The 24,816-nt window shown below is 36.0% G+C and overlaps 1 protein-coding gene across 14 annotated transcripts in view; it reads right to left on the bottom strand.

Moving 5' to 3' along the window:
* The window catches only part of MME (membrane metalloendopeptidase), a 105,123-nt gene that overhangs the window by 14,517 nt on the left and 65,790 nt on the right, over positions 1-24,816 (bottom strand). For all 14 annotated transcript variants that reach the window (XM_005546165.5, XM_005546163.5, XM_045386746.3 and 11 more), the window contains 9 exons: positions 24,625-24,718; positions 23,375-23,503; positions 22,486-22,584; positions 19,739-19,819; positions 18,307-18,410; positions 9,222-9,280; positions 2,649-2,768; positions 1,034-1,167; positions 863-928 (listed from right to left, as the gene is read on the bottom strand). In XM_005546165.5, coding sequence (XP_005546222.1) covers positions 863-928; positions 1,034-1,167; positions 2,649-2,768; positions 9,222-9,280; positions 18,307-18,410; positions 19,739-19,819; positions 22,486-22,584; positions 23,375-23,503; positions 24,625-24,718 — 886 coding nt within the window. The remainder of the gene's footprint in view (positions 1-862; positions 929-1,033; positions 1,168-2,648; positions 2,769-9,221; positions 9,281-18,306; positions 18,411-19,738; positions 19,820-22,485; positions 22,585-23,374; positions 23,504-24,624; positions 24,719-24,816) is intronic.

The following is a 24,816-nucleotide window of genomic DNA, read 5'->3' as shown; positions in this document are numbered from 1 at the left end:
CGTTCTCCTACATATGGGCTACTTCATAGTTGAGAAAAACACTCAAAATCATCCTCATTCCTCTTTGTTGCTTCCTAGACCATCATTCCTCCACCCTTTTATGAAATTCCCTGCTTTTTCTTATGCACATGGCATCTACTAGATTCTTTTTTAACCCTTGCTCAGATCCTCAAATAATGACCTTTTATAAAGCATTCACTGCATTATCTCCAGCTCTTAGAATAGTGCCAAACCTATTAAGCCTCAATGAATATGTATTGAACGCAAGAATGAATGGAAGGCTAAATGGGATTCTAAGCGATGCTCCACTGATAATAGTCTTCTGTGTATAATAGTGTGATTGACTACAAGGCCATGTGCTGGAACCATATCACATCAGTCCCTTACTGTATTATATGTGAACTATGGTTTAATATGCCTGTGGTTTACATTGATTTTTGTTCCCAAATGCTACTTCACCTGCAACAAAACTGAAGGTCCTGTTTCTTATATTGGTCAATGACCCTGAAATAATCCTTCTTATGGGACATCTCTTCTAAAAAAAATTATTTCAGATATTATTTCTTAGAAAAATGTTGCCTCCTTTGTGAACCTGCTATCTGCTCATTTCAGTTGATATAATATTCCATGTTTTCTTCTTGGCTCTTTGCAAACTTAAGTGTTCAGCTCTGTCACATCAATGTATTGACCCTTACGGTTAGCATATTCACAACTCTTTCTCCTCATATTTTTTTCCATTTTCTATTCATCTTTTATTGCTTATATTATATGAGTTTCTTTTTTTACAAAAGGTTGTAAATGAATTATTAAATATGAGAAACACTCTAAATCACTAAAATGGAAAGAAAATCTTTTTACTTACTCTGTATGCTTGACCAATACCTCCGTTATCAGCAATGTTTTCTCCCAGTGTATTAATTCCATTGAGCTGTTAAAAAAGACACTTTATTAGGATTCTTTTAAAATAAAACATCAGTAATACACTTAAGATTGAACGTGTCTAAAACTTTTCAAGAAAATGCTAATGACATACGTGCTGTCCACCTGCCAGGTCCCAGGAAAAGTTTCCATACTGATACACCATGCATTGGGATTGCTCTTTAAAGTTACTTGCAGACTGTTGAGTCCACCAGTCAACCAGGTCTCCATCTTTGTTAAAGTTTCTGCCTATAACATATTTATTTAAGTAAAATGGGAACTCATTGCAACAAGAATTATAAGATATCTTTAATTCAAAGTGCAAGGACTGAAATACTGCTGTGTGACAGAACATTAAATTAGGCAGACAATGAGAGAAACTGTCATCCCTCCTCATCACAGAGTTGGCAAAGCCTGGACTGCCAGAGCTTTCTTTGCTGATGTGTCTCAGCAATGACCCAGACATTTCACCCATTTTGCTCTTGATATCTCAGAAGAGGCCGCCAGACAAAATATTCCTGAAGTTATGCCTTGTTCTGTTGAATGGTTTTTACCTGACCCAAGTCTGTTTACTTTGATATTTTGAGATTTTTTAAATGGTCAACATTTTTATTCTGGCATTTTTATATTCCTGGACCCTTCATAGGACACTGTGGGCTCATAGTTTGCCTCTACCTCGAGCACACACAAAAGTCTTTTTCTCCTGTAGCTTCCCTGCCAACCATAAACTACATCGATGTTTCTCCCTTTTGAGCTCCAATTGCATTTATATGTATCACGTGTTTTGACACTTAATATTACCATCTTTTTCATATTTGTCTATGATGTAGTGATTAAGAAAAGGGCTATGCAGCCAACCTACTTGAACACACCTCCTGGTTCCACCAGTTCCTATCTTTGTATCTTTGGGCACATCTTTCATGTGCTTTTATTTTTTTCCACTTGGAAAACAGAAACAGTATCAGAACCTACCTGTAAAGATTGTTGCATAGTTTGAGTTAATAGACACTTAGTAAGTCTTTTTAAGAATTCTAACCTTCCTGCCTCTTTTTCTTTCTCTGGCTCTCTAAAATGGGGATTATTTTCTCTTTATTGTTCTCTTTCTACTTTCTTTCCATTTGTGAACGAAATTTGTCATAGATTTAACTATCACCTCTTTACTATTTCATGTCTTTATTCCTCTCAGGAATTCAGCTTTGATTGAAACTCTAAATTGATTTTGCCATTTAGGGTGGCATTTAAGTGCCTTTTTGCAAAGACTTGAACTAGGTAGTAGGTACAAGATGAAAAAAAATAAAAAAAAGTCTCTGACCCAAAGCAGCTTAAGAGTCTTATGAGCACTTGCAGAGACAATATTTTCTGATTTTACATCTGATTTTAAGACGTATACATGCAGCCTGTCTTTTAAGAGTATGACAAGACACGTCATATACAATCAGGAAACTAAGACCAAGCATTATCACTGCTGCTGACAAACACCATAGTATTTTCCCAATAGGAATATTTACTTCATTCTGCCAGAGTGTAAAGTACACATTGCTCACTTCACTATGAGAATTTTTTTGATCTCTTTAAGCAACAATTTAAAGGGAAAATTGAAAGTGTGGTGAAAATTAGAGAAATGATACATGTTTGAATAAATGTAGCTTTGTAGTAATAAATTATAATAACTCTCAATCAAATTTATGAGCATATGCCTTAGCCAAAGGAAAATGTCAACTGCACTTTACCATTGTCATCAAAGCCATGGGTGATTTCGTGTCCTATGACCATGCCGATGCCCCCATAGTTCAATGAGTTGGACTGCTGGGCACTAAAGAAGGGGGGCTGCAGAATGCCGGCTGGGAAGACTACAAGGAGAGAAGATAGGTAGAGATTATTTGTGGCATAATTTTTTAAAAAGTTTTATTTTCTTAGAGACAGTCCTCCCTCCTCAGCCTCCTGAGTAGCTGGGACTACAGGTGCATGCCACCATGGCATTATTAAGTGATGGCAGGCTTGGGGTTGGCTTTGTGCTGGCTAAGCTGCTGTTCACAATGTCAGTTTCACTTAGTTATATACAAAAATCTTCTGTAATAGAAGCCAATGCAGGCATTTTATTATGGATGACAACAGAGTTCACCCTGGAGTGGGGCTATAATCTGTGATTTATCATCATGATTCACTTTACAATCTCTTTTAAGATTGTTTTGTGCTCTAAGGAGTTTGGAGCAAAGGGAACTAGTAACCTTCTTTTAGAAGGTTCTTTCCCCCTTATAAATACTTGGAAGAAATAGTTACTCAATAACACCAGTATTATTTTTAATGTTATCAAAGAAATTGTATCCATCTACAATAATATCTTAAATAAACATTGCCCCTCAATTGTAAGTATACCCTATCACATAACCTTACCTTATTTTCATCAAGGCACTTATGACTACCTCATATTCTATTTATTTCTTTATGATCGCAGTCCTTCCTTTTCCTGTCTGCCCCAATCCTACTCCAGGTCCTCAAGTATTAGCCCTTGGAGAGCAGAGATTTGTGTGTCTGTACATACATTTGTTTATGTTTTAATTTCATACATTTTTCTAGTTCATTATCTAAATGCCTAAAATTGAACAATACCTAAAACTAGAATAGTACCTGGAACATTAACAGTGCTCAGGAAATGTGTTGAATCAATGAATAATCACTGATAAATAAATGAATGATCACCTTAACTTACTAATGTGTTCTAAAGAGTTTAGTAAATTAATAAATGAACAGTAGTTTTCAATATGTCTACTCTGACATCTGCATTAACTTGCTAACTTCCTCCATTCAGATATCTCACAAACGTGTTATATTTAATGCGTCAAACATCAAATTCATTTTCCCCTCTAGGCCCTCACTCTGTATTTTTTCTGCTAATGGCACTTGAAGGGTCTCTATCAGCAAAAGTAAATGTTTCTATTTATCTTAGATGCCTCCTTTCTTTTACAGTCTTTTACAAGTCTGCTTAGGCAGAGGCTGGGTGAGGTGGCTTTCAGGAGCATCTTTATCTCCTCCTGTCATTATTACTGTCCACACATACTCTCATTCCTTGTTTCAGGGATGACTGAATTTCCTGATCAGTCTCCCACTTTCTGTTTCACCCAACTGTAATCTATTCTAAATCGAATCTGCTCTCTGAAACTATCCTGCAACCAGATTAAAGACAAATCTGGGCATCATCACTCTCCTGCTAAAAGTCTTTGGAAGGCTTACCATTGCTCGCTAGCTAAACACATCTTTCTGGCCTATGGCTCCAGGGTCCTCTCCCCTCTCCACTTCCATCATATCCCGTATCCTCTTATAATATAAACTCTGATGAAATATATTTCACTATTCCTGAAATATACTAATAATATGTCTTAAATACTAATAAAAGACGGAGATTATCTTCCCTTGGAATACACTTCCCCTGTTTAATAAAATTTTGGGTCATGTTATTTAGAGGTCATTAATCTTTGACCTTAGAAAGAAATTAAAATTAAATTAATTAAATGTTCATAGTTTAGTAATTCCATCTTGAATGGCTTAAAACTCTAGTATACACTGAATAACTGAAACATTATTTTCTGTAATAAAAAAAAAAAACCTTCAGTATCAACACCTATTAAATGCAAAGCCCTGGGTCATTGCTATGCAGGACATTAAGAATATAAAAGAAGGGCCCTGACCTCAAGATTTTTAAGATCTAGTTAACACAGAGTAGCACATGTTATTTCTTTATCTTTCAGGTGTACTGAACACAATATAACCTCACATGGGCTTCAGGGATAAATATTAGATATTTACAGAGAAGACTTCAAAGTATCTGAGCAATTTAATTGCTCTCCAGACCTCTACAAAAATTTGGAAAGTTGCCATAACATTCAAATGACACAACAACAAAAAAGTACTTTTGTCCTTAGAGAATTTTGATGAAAGTTATACCTCACGTGTAGCAGCCTGAGCTAAACGGAGCCATGAAATTATTTTTAGCTTAAAGTATAAAAATTATGTGCAGTACTTTATTAACTTAAAGTGAATGCTATCTCCCACACTATGTACTTTGATTAAAATCCACCCATTATATAAAATGCTGTTATGAAACGTGCTATCAAGACTAAATATTAACTATAAAGATCCTGCTGCTTTAGTCATGCCCCAATATGCCATCCTTCAGGCAAGTGATAAGACTTTTATGGTTCTTATTAAATATTAGTCTTCAGTTCAACTTTGCTAATTATGACCTCCTTTTTTACTTTGTCAGCTAAATCTCTGTAAGGAGGATTTTCCCCATTAGCCTTACTGCTGTTACCTAGTAGGTGTCACAACTGTTGTTTATAACCAACTGCTTAGTTGTACATTTTTTATGTTCACGATTGTCAACAAGTTAGTTAATTAAATAAGTCATTGGGCCATGAAGCAAAGACTGTGTCTCCTCTTTCCCCTGCCTTTTTTTTTTTTTTTGGCTCCCCAACACAACTTTATTTTTTGAAGGCTGCTAGCAATTCAATTTTAGAATATTTCATATAAAGCCTAAGGCAGCAATTGAGTAATTGTTTTTGGTGCAAATTAATTAAACTTTTTTTTTTTTTTTTTTTTGCGACAGGGTTTTACTCTGTCACCCAGGCTGAAGTGCAGTGGTGTGACCTTGGCTCACTGCAACCTCCACCTTTCAGGCTCAAGAAGTCTTCCCACCTCAGCCTCTCAAGTAGCTGAGACCACAGGCGTGCACCACCATGCTCAGTTAATTTTTTTTGTAGTTTTTGGTAGAGACAGGGTTTTACCGTGTTGCCCAGGCTGGTATCAACTACTTAGCTCAAGCAATCAGCTCACCTCAGCTTTCCAAAGTACTGGGATTACAGGCATGAGCCACCATGCATAGCCGAAACATTCTTTTTATATTAAATGGAGTAATATTATGTTTGGAAACTGTCTTAATTTTCAAGCCTGAAAATAAAGCTCCTAAGAATAAATAAGGCAATTTAGAACATTTAACTATCTCAAAGTATTTATATTTGACACAGGCTGAACATACTAAAGAACTTATATATTTGAGAAATTAAAAAAAATGATTTAAAAGATTCTGCAATTTTAATGGAAAAGGAGAATACATTCAATCATTTCCTTGACTGAGATTTTAAGGTTTAATATGATGACTGAGCAGCACCTAGAACTTACAGAGAACCATATGACAAAATATTGAAGTGCAGCTTTCCTAATGTCATGGTATGGGGGCCTTCTAGAGCTCCATGAAGTAAACATGCAAGGAAGAGGAACAGTGGATTAAGCACTTTTAGTTTGCCTTCTTTCTTGGAAATTGACTTTTTTTGTTGATATGAAGATGTAGGAATGCATACAACTTGGAATGTAGTCTACATGTGTGAGTTCTAACAAAATAGTGAAAACTGAATTAAGAAGTAGAAATTATTGATACGAGTAAGTCTCTATATAACAAAACAAGTGCTTTTTTTTTTTTTTTTTTTTTAACATAACAACATAAAATGACCAATCCCATGAGAAAGTGTATGCAATCTAATTTGGAGTATTTGCCTGTCTATGTGTGTGTGTGGAGGGAGGGACTCACTTATGGTGGCACATGCTATTCTATACCAATCCTAATTTTATAATGGACATTATCCCAAATCCATTAAGACAGTGTTGAAGAAGACATGTATATAGGTATGTATGTGTGTATTTATATTCATATACACATTTGTTTTTCTTTTCTTTTCTTTTTGTTTTTTTTTGAGACACAGTTTTGCTTTGTCACCCAGGCTGGAGTGCAGTGGTGCGATCTCAGCTCATTGCAACCTCTGCATTTGGGTTCAAGCGATTCTCGTGCCTCAGCCTTCTGAGTAGCTGGGATTACAGGTAACCACCACCACAGTAGGCTAATTTTTGTATTTTTAGTGGAGATGGGGTTTCACCATGTTGGCCAGGCTGGTCTCGAACTCTTGACCTCAGGTGATCCACCCACCTTACCCTCCCAACGTGCTGGGATTACAGACGTGAGCCACCGCACCCAGACCACATACACATTCCTATCAAGAAAAAAGATGGAGATTTGACACTTCAGCTATTTTTAGGTAAGACAATCCCTACTTTGAAGATTTAAATTGTCAAAGAAAAAAGGTGTACATTTCAAGGATTTCTCCTCTTTGCTGTTCAAGAAGCAGACAAGCATATGAAAAGAAGTTAACAAGTTTTCTTATTTTATATTTCCATTGGATCCTTATTTTAAGGATCTTGGAAAAGATCTTTTTTATATAATTCAGAATTGTTATTATAGCTAATTTTTGATTTGCCAGAGGATTATTGTCTATTTCGTGAAATAGACCACTATTGGGCCACTTTTACCTTCCTTTTCCTTTTTCTGTATGGTTCTTTGGTTTCAGGACATTATACTCAAAATGAAAATATTTTCAGCTCTTCTCTGATAGGGGAATCTCTGAAGTGGGCCAATTTTGAGCCACCTCCAGGGACTTGGGGTAATTCAGAATCAAACAAGGTCCTGTCTTGGCATAAATGCCTGAGCCTACTCTAGAGAAGGGCTGAAGGACTGAACATGCCAGAGTGGTCCTACTGAGGATGCATCAGCACCAGGTCCAACAGGATCCAGGGTCCTCCCTGGGCTGGACTGAAATGAAGCTGCATCCCTTAGTCTGCTCTAATGCAGCACTAAGGGGTCTAAGTTGCCTTGCTTTGACTTGGGATTCCATTGAAAGTTAACTCTTCTGTTTGGCTCAGGACCCAATGAACTAGACACTGACAGAACTACTGAATATTAAAAAGAGGGCTTCAAGTGAAGACTCTCTAGAGATAAAGGCATTTTAAAACAAGATCTGAATGGTTTCAAATAATATATTATAAAGGACTGACTTCATAGGTTCTGATGAGTTGATTATTAAGCAGGTTCTGGTCTGGGTTGGGGCAATCATTTCCCTAGCCAGAAAACATTAGCTTAGACTTTGAGCTAAGTAATTTTAATCTGAGTAAATATATCTTACTTATTGTTTATATGTTATACAAAATAATCTTTTCTGGTTACTTTATATAATTCAGTTTCGGGTCATGTACCAAGGTAAATTCCAGGTGGATTAAGGTTTTACTCCAAAAATAGAAATCATAAAAATACTAGAAGAAAATGTAGATAACTTCTTAACCTAACTCTTTTTAGAGTTGAAAGCAATGGGGAAAGGTATAATCAAACTTTAACATAAAAATATACAATTTATTTTAAGGTTTTTTTTAAGCCAATGATAAATATCTTGTAAGAGTTTTTATAATTTCTAACCTAATTGGTAATAGAATTCAATAAAAATGAGGCTTACAACAGACTCTGAGATATAAGAAGAATGGTTTAGAATAATGCTGAGGTTATCTTCTCTCTTAATTCTAGACTATGTTTAGAAAGGAAGGGCAGGACTGAGTGCACCTGGAGAACTGAGTGCACCTGCAGAAGCTTGCTCTACTATTTGTTTAGAATATTTCTGGCAGTACTGAATCAGTTGAGTACCTTTCTAATGCTAAAAACCCCTTGAAAAAAAAATGAGCCAATGTATGTGATAAGTGACATATGTGATCCAATGTATGTTCAAAGATGTCCAGGCCTTCCCAGGAAGAGGAAATATTTTTGTCATATTATGTCATTCAGTTATTCATCATATATGATAATTTATTCATGTATTAATCTAAGTATATGTCTGTAACAATACTATAAGTGAATATATGAAATTTTTTTCTTTTTTGATCAATTGTGGCTAGGTAAATACAATTTCATATGATTCAATCTAATATAATTGAGATTCCAACTCTCTAAAGCCCTTGGAGCCTTCCTGAATGGAGATGACATAGAATAGGATCATCTCTCACAGAGGCAGCATACAGAATTGCCAGGAGGACTAGATCTGTGAAAAGTTGGCTCTTGAAACCTTAAACCATTTTTAGAAGCTAATGCTTAATGAGTCCTAAAGTCAATATGACTTTATATAGATATATTCAAGGGACTTTTAAAAGGTACTTAGAAATAAAATAAAAATATTTAGAAATAAGATAAACCATTTTAGATATAAATAGGAATATTGTAAAAGAAACACAACTACTTAACATGATTTGTACTAATCTGAATTTTCCCATTATAGTGAAAAAAGGTACACGGATGCATTTACTTTCAAGAAATGTATTCAAAAGATCAATAACTCAGCCTCAGCTGTGCTTGTTTAGAAGTACTGTAATTGGTCATACAATGTGCTACAGGTTGGGAACAATACAGAAATATTAAATAATCATTTAAGAATACACCTTACCTATCTGATTTCTTCCTGAAGAGTAAAATGCATTGACTACAGCTGCTCCACTTATCCACCTGTAGAAAACATAAGAACTCATTACAAATGGTACCGCATTATCTGATTCAACTCACTCACACAATTAAAGCAATATTACTATTCCTAGATGAATCTTAACTTTCTGTTTGAAACATGATCAACAAATGAAAATTAGTTCACTAGGTGAGAGCTCATTTGAAGGCATTTCTATTTCTTGAAAAACATCAGCATATATTCAAGTCTGTAATCTTTTGTTTTATTTGCATAGATTTTTTTGGAGGCCTCTGATGTTGCAAAACCTATTCAAATGTATCACTTCAGAAATTGCAATGGGGTAACATTGCACTGAAATTTATTTAGCTTTATGTTCCTGATACTAGGTAACTATGACAACCATTCTGGAGCAGTTGACAGAATACTGAAGTGTGGGTCATTAAAACTTCAGATTCAAGTATATTAAGAATAGTTAATTCCTGGTTTACAAAGAACCTTTTTGGGAACTAAGATATCTCAAGCAGTTGTGTCAGAGTAATATGTCTCTGATTATTGCCCTTTAAAAGTATCTTCAAAAAATACAACATTCCAGCTAATTGAGCAAAGATACATTTTTGTATGACTTTAAAACGAAACCCCGGTCATTCTTAAGTAGAGTTGTCGGTCTCTCTGTCAGTCTATACTATGTCTAAGGCTCTGTATAGAACCTAGAGATTTTATAAAATACAGTTCCTGACTTCAGGAGACTCTAGCTTAGTTGAGGAGATGAGAAAAATGCATAAATAACTATAGGCTGAATGAGAAAATGGAAAACAAATGGCTCCCAGATGATAATTTGAGGGACGAGGATAGGAGCCAAAGTTCCCATGTCTCTCTGTTCAGATGTTATGAAGACTATATATTAATAATCATGTCTTAAGAAATTTTGTGCAACAGGACTAAATTTCTCATCTTAGTAGACTATTACATGTATTGTTATTTGCTCATTGGAAAAATGGATACTGCTTGACTTCAGATAACCTCTTAAATGTCAGCACACATGCATACATTTAAGGCAGTCATACATCATCATCTAATGGCTTCACTGCAGTTGTTCTACTTTCATGGCAACTGTTAGAATGGCAATTATCCTACTCACAGAAGGGGTGTACAGTAATTAGTACAATGAGGTTACATCAGAACTGTTTCTAAACCCTGCTCTGCCAGTTGAGCTATGCAAAGTCGACTTTAGTTACAATGTCACTTTACTTACAATGTCAGTAACTATTTTGGGATGTCAGAAGTGAATTTTATTTTGATCTCTTAAAAATAAGGAGCAGAGGGCAATATATATCAACTGACTGATAAATTCAAAGAATGGATTTTGTCTACAACAACCTGATTAAGACTTTTTTATTTAAAGGGTTTGGGGTTTTAAAAAAATCTAGTCAACATTTCTGTGAATTTTTCTTTAGGAAGAAGATAAGCTTGGAGATGGGGAAGAATGATTGATCAACGTGTTTCTTCCTTAGTTTGTTACTGCTGTTGTTTTAAATCGAGAAAGCATTTTTAAACAGGATGGGGGGACTGATAATATCAGCCCTCCTTAATTTAATGACAGCCGAGTCATCAGTATTTTAATATTTCTTGCACGTTGATGATTACAACAATATAATTTTATTTATTTTAATTAAACTCTATTTGCTTCCCACATAATTTGTGGTGACTCACAAGAAAAGCATGTATGTGTAAACCCAGGGATATTAGACTAAAATTGAGAGATCAGAAACTATGTAGAACAAATAGATTGCAATTTATGTGACTGTGAAGTATTATAAAAGAAAATAAGCAAAAATCATGATTAGGAAATATATTATGACTATGTTTATATATATTCAGACAGTTACTGTAATTCAGGTTCAGATATGATTCTAGGCTGTCTGGCAAGAAGGTCAAAATGGAAAATGTGCTCTTACTACTCCTAGGGGGAAACATTGTTCCTTGCATGATTGGAAAAAGGTAATTCTCATGTGTCCCCGACATTTTCATGGCAAACATGGCAGCAAATTTTTTACGTAAACAGCTTATAGCTATTAAAATTTTAATTGCTATAGAAGTTAATTTAACAGCTATCTAGGTCCCAGGGGTTCTAAGGTTCAGCTTCTCAACTGCAAACTTCTGGTTTAGTGACAGTGAATTCTACATGGGCTTTTATAGGTAATTACAAATAACAGTTGCATATTTTTTGGCTCTGGACTAGTCAGAAATCCTAATACTGAAACAGAAAAGGTGCCAATCCAAATTGTTTTTAAATTGTTATTACGGAGGAGAGGAACAAGATACATGAAATTAATTTTTCAGACAATAGATCACAACAGTGGGACATGAATGAATGAAGTTTATATATTATCCATCTTGTGTCTATCGCTTTTGTAGAACTAAATGTCATACCTTTTGTTTTAGTGCTTTTCTGCTCTTCTGTTACATTATGTTAAGGGCTTTAAGATTGCATTTTGATTTATGTTTGCAAATTTCCAGCAGGGATAGTTTTGCTTATTAAAATGTCCACTGTGAATTATACCTTAAAGAAAATAGGTAGCTATTTATGACCACTGAACATTCAAATAAAATTAGAATTATGGTGTTGGGTTTACATAGCACTAGCTTATAGGGTTTGCCTTTTCTTCTTTGAGATCGTTCTTGATGTGCCCTCAAACCAGTCTGGGGAATTACCAAAAGCTCAGGACATTTTTTCCCTGGTAATAATCAGAACTGGAAGTACTGTGATTAGACCATTATATCTTAAATAAGGTGATGATAACAGCTATAGACTGAATGTCTAATATTTGTGATCAATCACAAAATATCTCTCAATCTTAATACAAAAGTTAAATTAACAGGGCCAACTAAACAGTGATGTAACAAAAACTCTAAATTCTTTTGGTTTGAATGCAGCCCAAATGTGACCCTGACTGGCAGCACAGAGAAGAGAAAATTCACAAAGAGAGAGTGAAAAGGTGGTGATTCTTGCCCTAAAATAATAGTGTAGGTTACCTGAAGATATCTTTAAAGTGTGGAGGTCAAACACTAACAGCCTCCGCAGAGAAGTATCAGACTTGAGAGATGAACCACTCTCTTCTCCCATTTCTCATCCTTCCTCTGGTGGTCTGTATGTGTACGAATGTGGGGATGTATGTGATATAAAGTGAAGAGTGGGGAAGCAGGAAGGAAGAAACCTTATTTTTAATTTATGAGATGTAATTTTGTCAGGTAAGCTTATGCTCGTTTGGGGGCATTCGGCAGTAAAACAAAGAGGGGCCACTAGAAGCAGTACGGCCCTCAAAGCTGAGCTAACAATGTGGGTGGGGAATAGAACTGAAATATACTTGACAGAGGAACCAGGTGTTTCTCTTCTATCTCTTATTGCCCTGAAGAAACTGAGTGCTGAGGAAAGTGTGAAGAAATCATTTTTATAGCTGGGAAGGAGAGCAGAAGACAACAGACTGATCCTATAGCCTTTTGGTTATAATAAGCCCACTAGATTGCAAAAGCACCTAGAATAAATTTTTTTTCACCCACTCTCGTGTAACTTAAAAACTGAAAACAACAAAATTATTAGTGAGCCTTTACTGCCAGTGTTCAATTTCTCAGCATTTAGTAGTCTCAAAGCAACTCCTTTGAAATCAGCAGTGCAATACGATAGTTTTTCTGTGTCTTCCTCCAGTCCCCTGGGTGGAAAGAATTCTTATCTTGTAATCACAGTAATCACTCTAATCCTTTACATTTATCAATATTCTCTCATCAAGACTTTGAATTTTTCCATATACTTTTATTCATCTTTCAAATCATCCATATATTTGCAGGTATAGAAACTGAGGCACAATATGGTTATTAAACTCTTTCCTAATACACTTACAAACTACGTTATATAACTGGGAAAATCATATTTAAACTAAGAAGAATAGGAACCTACTCAGCTTCCAATCAAATCTCCTACTCCTAAGCTGTTGATCTGCACCATATACAAAATTTCATTACAGGGATTAATGCCATTTTCTTCCCATCCTCTTTAAAAACGAAGATGATCATTTCTTACTACTATGTCACACTGGTTACTATTTAATAAGCACCGAAGTTATGTGCCAGGAGCATTACACAATGTACAACACAACCATGCAAGACAAAAGTGAAGTTATTATCACCAGATTATAAAGGAAAAAATCTAGGTTCAGAGGTTAGGAGGCAAAGCAGGACTTCTGACTCAGGTCTACTCCCCTTACCCCCTGACGCCACAGCACAGGCTCTTCCAGTGATCCCTAAGTGTAACTTTTTACCCAAAGGCAAAAGCACAGTAGGACCAAAGAACTTCTATTGCTGCATACTGGTTGCTAACATAACTGAAGTCCTCCGGTGACTTACCTGAATCTGTCTGAGGCTAGCACTCTCATTCTGACACTAAACTGGGAGAAGCCACTTCTCTTTCAATGAAAGGTAATGGAAAATTACTACTTCTTTCCCAGATGTTACCAGTTGTTTGTGTGTAGTTCTGTTTGGCAACAAGGCACAATCTTTTTAGTCTTTGCTAGCTTTATATATGTGTACATGCACATATATGTGCACACACACTTGGTATGCTAAATTCGGAGAGATTCCTAATTTTGGAGACACTTTGGTGGGTGGATCGTTTCTGTCAGAATTTTCTTTGGTGACTTTTCTCCTGATTTAAAGTAATTCTGAGAACTTCCAGGAAAGAGGTGAAACCTATTCCACACTATATAACCCTCAGTACTTACATAACTTGACATAAGACTATTGTCTACCTAGCTCATTAGAAGGTAATTCCATGAAGGCAGGAATATTCCATGTTTTGTTGTTAATTGAATCCTAGGGCTAAGACCAGTGGTGGGAGCACAGTAAGCACTCAGCTCTTTGGGCCTTGGTATATCACTGGGTCCTCCAAACTCCCGGAGTGCTGACCCATTTCATCCTGTGACTCTAGGAGGGCAGAGGGCACTGTTGCTATGCACGTTGTAGAGAGTGGTGGCTATCAGAAACTGTGTACCGCTGAATGTTGTCCTTTCAAGAGATGACCCTGAAATACATGCATCAGAATTCTTTTGCAAAGTTCTTTCAGTTTAAATGGAAGTTTAGGAACTTTTAATTGTGTTGTTTGGAGACGATATTTTTGTTTTGTTTTGTTTTTAAAAAAGAACTACCTAAAATTTCAACCTTTAAATTATTCAGCTTCCTTTTCTAATTCCCCTTCCCCCTCTGGAAAACAAAACAAAACAAAACAAAACAAAACAGAATTCCTCATCAAGTGCTGACTAAAAAGCAGAAATCTTTTTGCCAATAAAACATATTTTGCTTACAACCCCAAAACACACTGAAAATCTGCAAAGACTCTGTTGGCTTAATGGAAGCATAAAAGGTAAAAATCTAAAATTTTCATCTGTTGCAACATGTGTAGAACATGAGGATGCCATGGCAGATACTGCCCTGGGAAATTAAAGTGACTTGTTCAAGTTTAGTGTATCTCTTCTTTCTGGCTAACATTTGCTGAGTCAAATAATCTTTTTTACAAATTATCTCTGTCTACATTTATGGAGAGTCATTTGTCTCAAGTGTCCGGTGCTCTGCCTGCCCACCTTGGACAGACTCTCAACTTTCCACTGCTGGGCCATCATATTTACCCATATAAGTTCTGCATAATTATTTTTCCTTTGATATTCAAGTTAAACTACACAGAACTTAGTTAGAAAGAAGGCTGGTTCTCGAAACATTGGTGAAGTGGAAAAATCAGAAGGGATATTTTAGAAAGAAGTGAGGTATTTCTCTGCTACTCAAGATTGTGTTTTTTTTCCCTTGGGTCATTTGATGTGGAGAATCCAAGGAGGAAAACTTCCTGGCTCTTATGAAAACTTCACAGTAAGGTCCACAGAATTTCAGTGCCAGAAAGAACCTTAGACACATTCTACAGCCTAGCACAGCCTACTCATTTTATAAATAAGGAAACTGCAGGGCTTTTAAAAGGCCACAGGTAGTGAATGGCAGAACTGGAACACTAAAAGAGTATTAGTTAGGCACTCATTGCGGTGGCAAAACTCCAGCGTCACTTCCCAGGGTGCCAACTGCTCTGCCATTTTTGGTGGTGCTGGCCTTTCAGGAACTTTCTCCATGTACCATGGAGTTACAGATGTTGAGCTTCCAGCTTTAGGGGTTCCACTTATTTCGGAGGTGTGCCACCATCCAGTTGGACCAGATTAGAAAAAAAAAACAAACACAAAAAAACACCACGCTTGAAGCAACCAAGGGGAAGACAGAAACGAGCCAATCATTTTTGTTTTGTTTTTAGTGAATTCTGTGTTCACCTCAATATTAATGGAAATGCTGATATATTGGTTCCAGAGAATATTTTACTAATAAGTAAAAGTTTAATTGTGGTTTGAAAAATTGTGTTTTACTAATAAGTAAAGGTTTGTAGTTTGAAGAAAGTGCTGTTCTAGCACTTTGTTTCCTGGTAATAGCACCGACCAAACCTTGCCTTTCATCAGATTTAATTTTTAATCACCTACCCCTTAAGAGCATAGCCTCCTGAGTAAAGGGCAACATGTTGTTCTCTTTATCATCTACTTTGTTTAGCACAGTGCTCTGCATAGGCTAGCTGCTCAATAAATATTTATTGACTTGGCTCCTATCAATGTCAGTATGCTTTCATTTTGATGCAGAACAGCAAGAGAGACGCAGCAATGAGATTCCTCTTTGTACTTTACAAGAAGTTAACTCCAGTGCTCAATAGTTATGATTCACAAACACTAGCAACACCCATTACAATTCCATCACAGAAAGTTCTGTCCTGAGAAACTAACAAAATAACATCAAGTCTAAAAACAACAAGAGACTCATTTTGTTTTGTTCTTGTACATCTTTTTCTTTAGAGATTTACGTTTGCTCTATGAACTCTAAATGAAAATTCATGTTACTAGAAGTAAATATTTTAGAAATATTACTAAGTAACCAAAGGCTATTACATTCCCGATTCAGCACTATCTCTATGTTATAATGACATGTTTAAAATTCTTTACCAACTGGCGCTAAATCCTTAAGACATAATGTTTGAGATTTTTTTGGAAACACATACTAGGCATCAGAAACCACATGAAGCAAGAGCTTTTAAAATTTAAATCCCTTTAGGAGGCTGAGGCGGGTGGATCATCTGAGGTCAGGAGTTCGAGACCAGCCTGACCAACATGGTGAAACCCTATCTCTACTAAAAACACAAAAATTAGCTGGGCATGGTGGTGTACGCCTGTAATCCCAGCTACTCGGGAGGCTGGAGCAGGAGAATCACTTGAACCTGGGAAGCGGAGGCTGCAGTGAGCAGAGATGGTGCCACTGCACTCTAGCCTGGGTGACAAAGTGAGACTCAATCTTAAAAAAAAAAAAAAAGTAAATCCCTGCCCTTTGCAGGCGCCAGCCACTCATAAAAGCAGAGGGAGGGCCTTTTAGCTAAATGATTAACTCGGGTATCTCACATGCAGACTTCTTGACTTCCTCAATTTCTTGAATTTGTTAAAGATGATGTTGTATATCTTCACCAGCCATGATAGTGAAATGTTTGGATGTGACCATTTTTTTTTTTCTTTGAGATGGAGTGTTTCTCTGTGGCTCAGGCTAGACTGCAGTGGTGCCATCTTGGCTCACTGCAACCTCCACCTCCTGGGTTCGAGCAATTTTCTTGCCCCAGCCTCCCGAGTAGCTGGCATTATAGGCGCATGGCACCATGCCTGGCTAATTTTTGTATTTTCAGTAGAGACAGGGTTTCGCCATGTTGGCCAGGCTGGTCTCGAACTCCTGACCCATGATCTGCCTGCCTCGACCTCCCAAAGTGTTAGGATTACAGATGTGAGCCACTGGGTCCAGTCAGATGTGACCATTTTTATTTTAGCAGCTGAGTTAGATTTATTACTGAAATGTATTGGCATTTCTATTAGTAGTTTTGTCCAACCTGTACTTGGTTTACTGAGAACGGAACAGTCTTATGATCAAATAAGCCCACAGCACTTTGTACTTTGCTTGACACGACATTTCTCTCCTGGTGGTGCTGTTTATTACATTATGTCTTGTCTATCTTCTGCTCTCAGAATGTAATTAAAGTTCACCTTTGATTCTCCTAGTACCCAATGACACCTGGACTTCATGTTCCAAAATGTTAATAAATGCATGAAAGGATAAATGAATGCATGAATGAAACAAGCACCTCTTTGGCATGTTATTGTGTTAGTTACCACACAAATCAAGTCAGTATATTTATTTTTCACGTGCTCACTAGGTCATTAATTTAGTTTTAACTGAGATTCTTCAGTATGCTAGATGCTGAGACTTTATGGTCAAAAAGAATAGCCCCTGTTCTCTAGGGGCTAGGAGCCTAGGGAGAAAAAGTCAACATAAGTGGTTCTAGGAGTTTAGGGGCATAAACACACATGCTGATAAATATGTTAGATATATCTATTTAATAGAAAAAATAAACTCTAAACTAATACTATGAAGTACTGATGTCACTAACAAGCAGAGATTAAGAGCATAAGAAGACTATGAATAAGAATTGTTCCCGGTATCTCCTATTTGACTACCACAGGATTAGAAAAGTCTTACATTAACTATCTATGAAGGGGATGGAGTTGTGGGATTGACTGATAGAAAAAAGGGGGCTGTCAGCAGAAGAAAATTCTGGACACAGAGTAAGGCCTAAGAGAAGGCTCAAAGGAGCTATGAATTGGCTTACTTAAACTAAGGTGTTTTTGAGAATCTTGTTCACAAATAAAATTGAGCTGACAGGCAATGATATAAGGCGAAACTAAAGAAATGTAAATTTGAGGATACCTTAACGAAAAAGGTATTTTAATCTGGTTAAATTCTTGACCCATATCTTTAGTATACCATAATTAGATGCTTTTAGAAGTTCTCAATAAAAAGAGGACTTTGTACTTTTTAATATTTTTCTAACTGAGGCTCTTTCACTTAATCCAACAAAGAAAGGAGGGAAAGACCTGCTTCTAAATGAGCACATTAGAAACGAGAATATACGCACTCGTCTTTGTCCACCTTTTCTCGGAGCTTCTTTAGTTGTTTACTTTGGCTGAATTTCAGATTTTGAATTATGTTCTCGAAGTATTCATCTTCTTTGTAGTTCAACTATATTATATAAAAGATTTGGGGAGAAATATTAAAACCAGTATCTTCAAAATTTTTGCTAAAAAACATAGGGATTTTCTTAAATTATATCAGTCAATAAAGTTAACAGAGAGCATTAAAAAACTTACCAAAAAAGGATGTAGTTCCAATTAACCTAATTCTATTAGTATATCACAAGTCAGTACTCCAGCCAAATCACAAATTCTGTCTATTATTTTACGATAATCAAATGAAATCAAGTGTCAAACAAACCTCACATTAATGACATTAATCTTCACATAATACATATGGATAATACATTCTTCTTTAGTACTTACCATGTGCCAAGTACTGTTCTAAGTTCTTCAAATTATACATTATACTCATTCAATTCTGTTATACTAATAGAATCTAATATTATGCTCATTTAATACCGATGAACTAAGGGCTCCTATCCCCATTTTAAAGTCAAGGAAACTGAGATACAACTTAGTCACTTGCCCAAGTTTAAATGAGTGGTGGAACTGGGGTCTGGAATCAAGGAACTTGGTTTTCAGTCTATGTTCGTAGCCACTACACTCCTGCTATAAGGACCCCTGGGGCTTCCAACTGTAACCAGATCATTTAAAAGAGAAAGTCAAGTTTCTTCTGCAAATGGAAAGAGAGAAGAAGGCAGTATGGCTTGCAAATCCCCATGCTAGACTAGTAATCAATGAATGAGGAATTACTGTCATCCCAGTACCTGGGCAAGGATCACCTCACTGTCACCAGGGTATCATGGAGTTGTGGTGACCACAAAGTTAGCAACAGGACTTTCAGTTGAGTCTGAAATCAGCACTGTAGTGACTTTAAGCAACTCTCTGCTCTTTTAGCTGTTACATTACCAGGGCAGAACAAAATAGTTTTCAGTTCTCAAATATCAGGGTTTGTTTTGTTTTGTTTTTAAAATATAGTAGGCATGAACTGGTTTATCCAGTAGAGGAAAACTTAGAAGGCGGAGGAAAACTCGAAGCCTGTGTAAAACGTGATAAGGAGCTTGCCTGTTGTTCACCACCTTGATGTCTATCCCTTCCTTGATACTCTTTAAAGGACACCAGATTTTACTCACTGTTCTTAAAATGGAATATATGGAAACAAAATGAACAATAACCAAATATAGTCCTGGCTAATGAAAACAAAAAGGCTAAAACAAATATCATTCTGGCACCAGCGTTGCCAGCGTTGAAGGCTTTATATAATATGACCTGTGGTTTTAGGCTACTTCACATAATTTCAGGCACCCCATAGCTAAAAATGACACTACTATCAGCCCTAAGTATCAGTAGTCCAGAGTCTTTATAGAGACTTACCTCGAGGTACTCATTATTCAGTTTGTTATCATTTGAAACAATGTCATCAGGATAGCCGATCCTTTCTTTAATTGCTAAGGCCTATGAAAATTATAATATTGAATGTGAAGATGATTAAGTAACTTTCAGATACACACTTATAATCTGTCCATGACTAGCAATTGAATAATTTCATCCATACTGTTCATAAAACGAGTGTCTGACGTTCTTAAACAGAGAACTTTGCAATGGATCTTTCCTGGGAGATTCAAGAACAAAGGAAAATTGGGTCTGAAATTGAGTTTCTAATGCCTTATCCTTACAGGCTGCAGCTTTCTCAAGAAAACCAACATGAAAACTGACAAAACTCATTGTTCCACATATTTTGTAGTTTTATGAACTTTTTCTCTCAAAGGCTTTTTTATTTTTACAAGTTTTTAGAAGGAGTAATATTTAGAGCTTCCATTCTAGCAGGTTATAATTATCTTCTGCCTCATTGATTTGGCTGAGAAAACAAACATGGGCTTATAGGTTTACTGCTAATATTATTCCTAAATATTGGTTCCTGGAGTTTTTATGTTCTCCTTTGTTCTCCAAAATCAGTGTACCTATCTTCTCAAGTTCAATAAATGACATTAATTAGGTAAGTGGAAAACAGAGTTTTCCTTGTTATTCCAGCTCATATTTATCATGTATTTACTACTATCTTTCTTTCTTTCTTTTTTTTTTCTTTTCAGACAAGGTCTTGCTCTGTTGCCCAGGCTGAAGTGCAGTGGCGCAATCAGGGCTCACTGTAACCTCTACCTCCTGGGCTCAAGTGATCTTCCCATTTCAGCCTCCCAAATATGCACCACCACGCCCAGATAATTTTTGTACTGTTTGTAGAGACAGCATTTTGCCACATTGCCCAGCCTAGTCTGAAACTCCTGGGCTCAAGTAATCTGCCTGCCTTGGCCTCCCAAAGTGCTGGGATTACATCAGTGAGCCACTGCACCCGGCCTATTTACCACTATTTCTAAAGTTCATTTTAAATTATTTTAAAATGGTTTACTTTACTTATTTTATTATTTCATTATCACTTGTTTACTACTTGCTATTTCTATTTTTGTTTTATTTCTATCTTGGTTTTCTCAATGATATTTGACTTCTGATTCTACCATTTCATATCACTCTTAAATAATTTAATTAAGTTAAAATTTTCATGAAGAGTTTAGCCTGTATCTCTGAGTTACATGGTTTGCCATCAAATGGATGTGGTTTTATCATAAATCTGTTACATGAGCCCAGGGTTTCCCCAGTCAGTGGATCAGACCTCATATGTATCACTGAAGTCACTGAAGCCAAACCCATTTTCTTGTAGGTTTGCCATCAGTCATGACAAACCAGCCCCCACTCAATGATACTTTATTTCCTGTAAGACATTTCCTTAAAGAGTGTGCTAAAGGATACAAATTCTACAGAAAGTATAAACTAGTACACACAAAAAAATTCATTGTCAATTACTTTGAGTAAATACTGTAGCAAAAACATTAAGCAAGTTTCTTTATTGCAGGACTTCTTACAATTAAAAATGGGTTAGATTATAAGGTTAGAATCCTAAGTTATTATAAATGTCCAAGATGGGAAATTAATTTATCAATTTATTCACTCAACATATTTCAAGGGTCTTCCAAAGGCCACGTATGTTGTAAAGGACTGAGGATATAATGCTATGCAATATTTTCTGTTCCCCCACCCCCACCCATAAAGAGCTTATTGTAAACAGCAATGATAAGCAGTGAAATAAATATTAACTCCCAAGTATGATAAAATCACGCCCTAGAAGCATGTAACCTAGCCTTGGGTGAGATGAGGGAAGCCTTTCTACGAGAATTGTATACTAAACTCTTTTGACCATGAGCCTCTTGTGGAACAACTTGCATGTTCGGTATTTTGTGACACCACTTTGGAAATGCTGATCCAGAACAATCCAACTGGCTTTACCAAGCAGAACCATGTCATGCACAGCTGTGACATGAAAGGAGCAAATCCAACCTGAATGTCTGAAGAGCTGGCCAGAGTGATGGAAAAATAGCAATACTGGGGGCTGAGGTTCTAGGCCTAACCCACTCAGGGCTCTTTGAGAGCTGAAAGAAGATAATCCTTCCATGTGATTTAATTCTAAAAGAAAACTAGACCAGAGGTTGATTATCTTATTAAAATACATTTATTATGGTCTCCTCTATCAATCCAAAGAGTCTGCTTTTTCTGCCACCCTAACTACAGAGATTAGTCAGGATGCATGTGAATGTTGCTCATAAAGCATGTTCACAGTTTTCACAGGACATATTCCCCCTAGTTGTTATGTAATTATAAAGACAAATGATCACAGTAAATTTAAACTTAAGATTTCGTGAGAAATCTTAGACTTATTCTTATGCAAGAGAGTAAAAGTCTCAATAAAAGCTGCACCTTATGGGCAGGCAGGAATAGTTATCAAAAAGCTTCTTCAACATCTCTTTAATTATAGATCTTATAATGCACCACCTTACATTTGCTTGAACAGACACTTAACATTTTCACCTTGCTAGAGTATTGGTTGCAGAGATAAAAGATTCAAATTGTAGAAATACATCTTTATCCACAAAAACTCTTTCGGGAAATATTACATATTGAAAGAGCTTACAAGTTTTTATGCAATCTTTGATTATATTTTTTTTCCTAAATGTTTTTAAAGTTAATTTTTCCTATACAGATTTTTCTTTGCTGGTTAGCTGCTTGCTCTTTACCTTTTCTTCAGCTCTCTTTTTGGTCTCAGCATCCATCCAAGTGAGATCATCTAAAGTCTGAATAAAAACTTCTCGGATCTGTGCAATCAAATCCTCAACCTCAAATCAGAACGGAAGACAAATATAGGTCATTAATTCATTCTTTGTAACACAGATTTTTAAAAATAGAGCTACATGCTATCTTTGTATGACTTAATATATTAATAAATGTAAATTTATAGACAAACTGTGACCTAAGCTAACAAATATATGGGACCGTTATATTTTAAAAGCAATATTGCTATTATCAACACTCTTGATTAAATAGGTCTTAATATATGCAATAAGGTAAAAATCATTTTCAGAATGTAATGGTTTCACTATCATACTGGAAGAACTAACATAAAATATTAGGGTTATCATTACCATTAGTGGTTTAGCTAAGCATAAAGTGACATTTCAACAAATTCTTTCACCATACCATTAAGTTCCATGGTCTTCATTTTCCTAACAATGAAAAATAAAGCACATTTCTTACACTCCAAATGAATCCTGTTTTACTTTCTATGTTTTTAAGAAAATACTAATTTGGGGGCAATTTTGAAAATAGAAGAGTTTATAATAAATGACTATATAAATAGAACATGTTACTGGGTACTCCAAATACACTGCCTCTGGAAAACGGTGAGCTGGTTTTGGACTAGACAGTATTAGGAGCAGAAACATAACTAGACTCTTGGGGAAAGCAAGGGAAGATTTATTGGGAAACAATGGCATACTATGATTCAGAGGTTCTCTGCCTAAATTAATAAAATTTTAGCCACATGATGGAGAACTGTAATCGCTCATCAATGTGAACAAACTGATAGTGCCCTATATAACTGACAATGTATCATTCTGAAAACATTACCACGTGTTTACTCTCTCCAGCAAATGCTGCTTCCACATAAAGCCTCCCCACAGCATTTTCCATATTCCCATTGACATAGTTTGCACAACGTCTCCAAGTTGCTGTTTCTGAGGTTGTACCATAAAGGGCCTATGGAAGAGGAAAAGGAAATGGCATTTGACCAGAAGGAAAGGTCTGGAGCACGTTAAGAGCACACATTTCACAAATGTCTCGTCTAAGTTCTTGAAATATTCATCACTTCTCCTCACAAGGCACATGTTCCTAGCCTATGATGAAATCTAATCCAAATGGATTGTTTACTTATATATGATCTGAAAACTAGGTATATTTTCAGTAGATGCCCCAGTAGAACTTTTTGCTATTACAAGTTAATATCATTGTAGAAAGCATTAGAAAAAAATACAACATTGTAACCACTGTACAAACATAAATGTGAAGTCATATTCAATAAATCTAATGGGGCAAATATGGTATGTGAGAAAACACATTACTGCTTTTAAACTTTTTAGCTGAACTCTGAGGACTTAGAGAACCTGTATGTGTATAGATTTAAGAATAACAGGATAACCTAAGCAAGGGAGATTCAGCATAATACCATTTTTGCATTCTTTAATTTAAAAAGATGTCTACATTTTATTTTTGAAGATAAAAACTGGAAATTTTAATCAATCAATGTTATTTTCTTTCCAAGACTCCAAGTAACATGTTTGCTGGAGTCTCTCCTTCCTCAACCTCTACTGCCTACTCCCCTCACCATAGTACCAAAATGGTGATGGTTTAAATAACAGAGGTATAGGCTAAGAAAAGGTCTTATTTAACTCCAGGTAGGGGTACTTTCAATAGACCGCCCACATCAATATAGTCCATCTGTGTATATGTCCAGTGTGCAATGAGCACCTGAAAATCAAGTTAATTAAAATAGATAACCCTGAAATTACTTTTAACACAGTAACAACAACAACAACAAAAATCAAGATGGTATTATTTCACGAACTGGTTAAATAACCAAATGTGACTCCTTACAGGACAATGCAATCATGGTGCCACATAGACCATCATAAGATGGTGAAGCCCATGAAGACTTATCTTCCTCGGCAACATATCCTAAATATGTGCAAGATAACCAACTTTGGCATTTTGTCCCTTTTCAAAGTTCACCATGTCCTAGCAGTGTCACATGGCAAGCCTTCATAACCATGTATCACTTTATGTTTTAAGTCTTAAGAAAAGAGAGAGATTTTTTTCTTCACCTTGCGGAAAGCATTTCTGGACTCCTTGTAGGTTCGGCTGAGGCTGCTTACAAGATCCATTATGAATCTCCAGGACATTAAATTTTGAAGATCTCTGTATAAAAAAAACCACCACCCAGCAACAGAAAAGATGAGGCTGCAAAGCTTCTGAAGAGTGATATGAAATACAAACTTTGAAGACACGGGGACTGT

The sequence above is a fragment of the Macaca fascicularis genome, chromosome 2, assembly GCF_037993035.2.
Source record: "Macaca fascicularis isolate 582-1 chromosome 2, T2T-MFA8v1.1".
In the NCBI taxonomy this organism is placed as follows: Eukaryota; Metazoa; Chordata; class Mammalia; order Primates; family Cercopithecidae; genus Macaca; species Macaca fascicularis.
The sequence above is the reverse complement of the archived record's forward strand: the minus strand, read 5'-3'. Positions and strand labels throughout refer to the sequence as shown.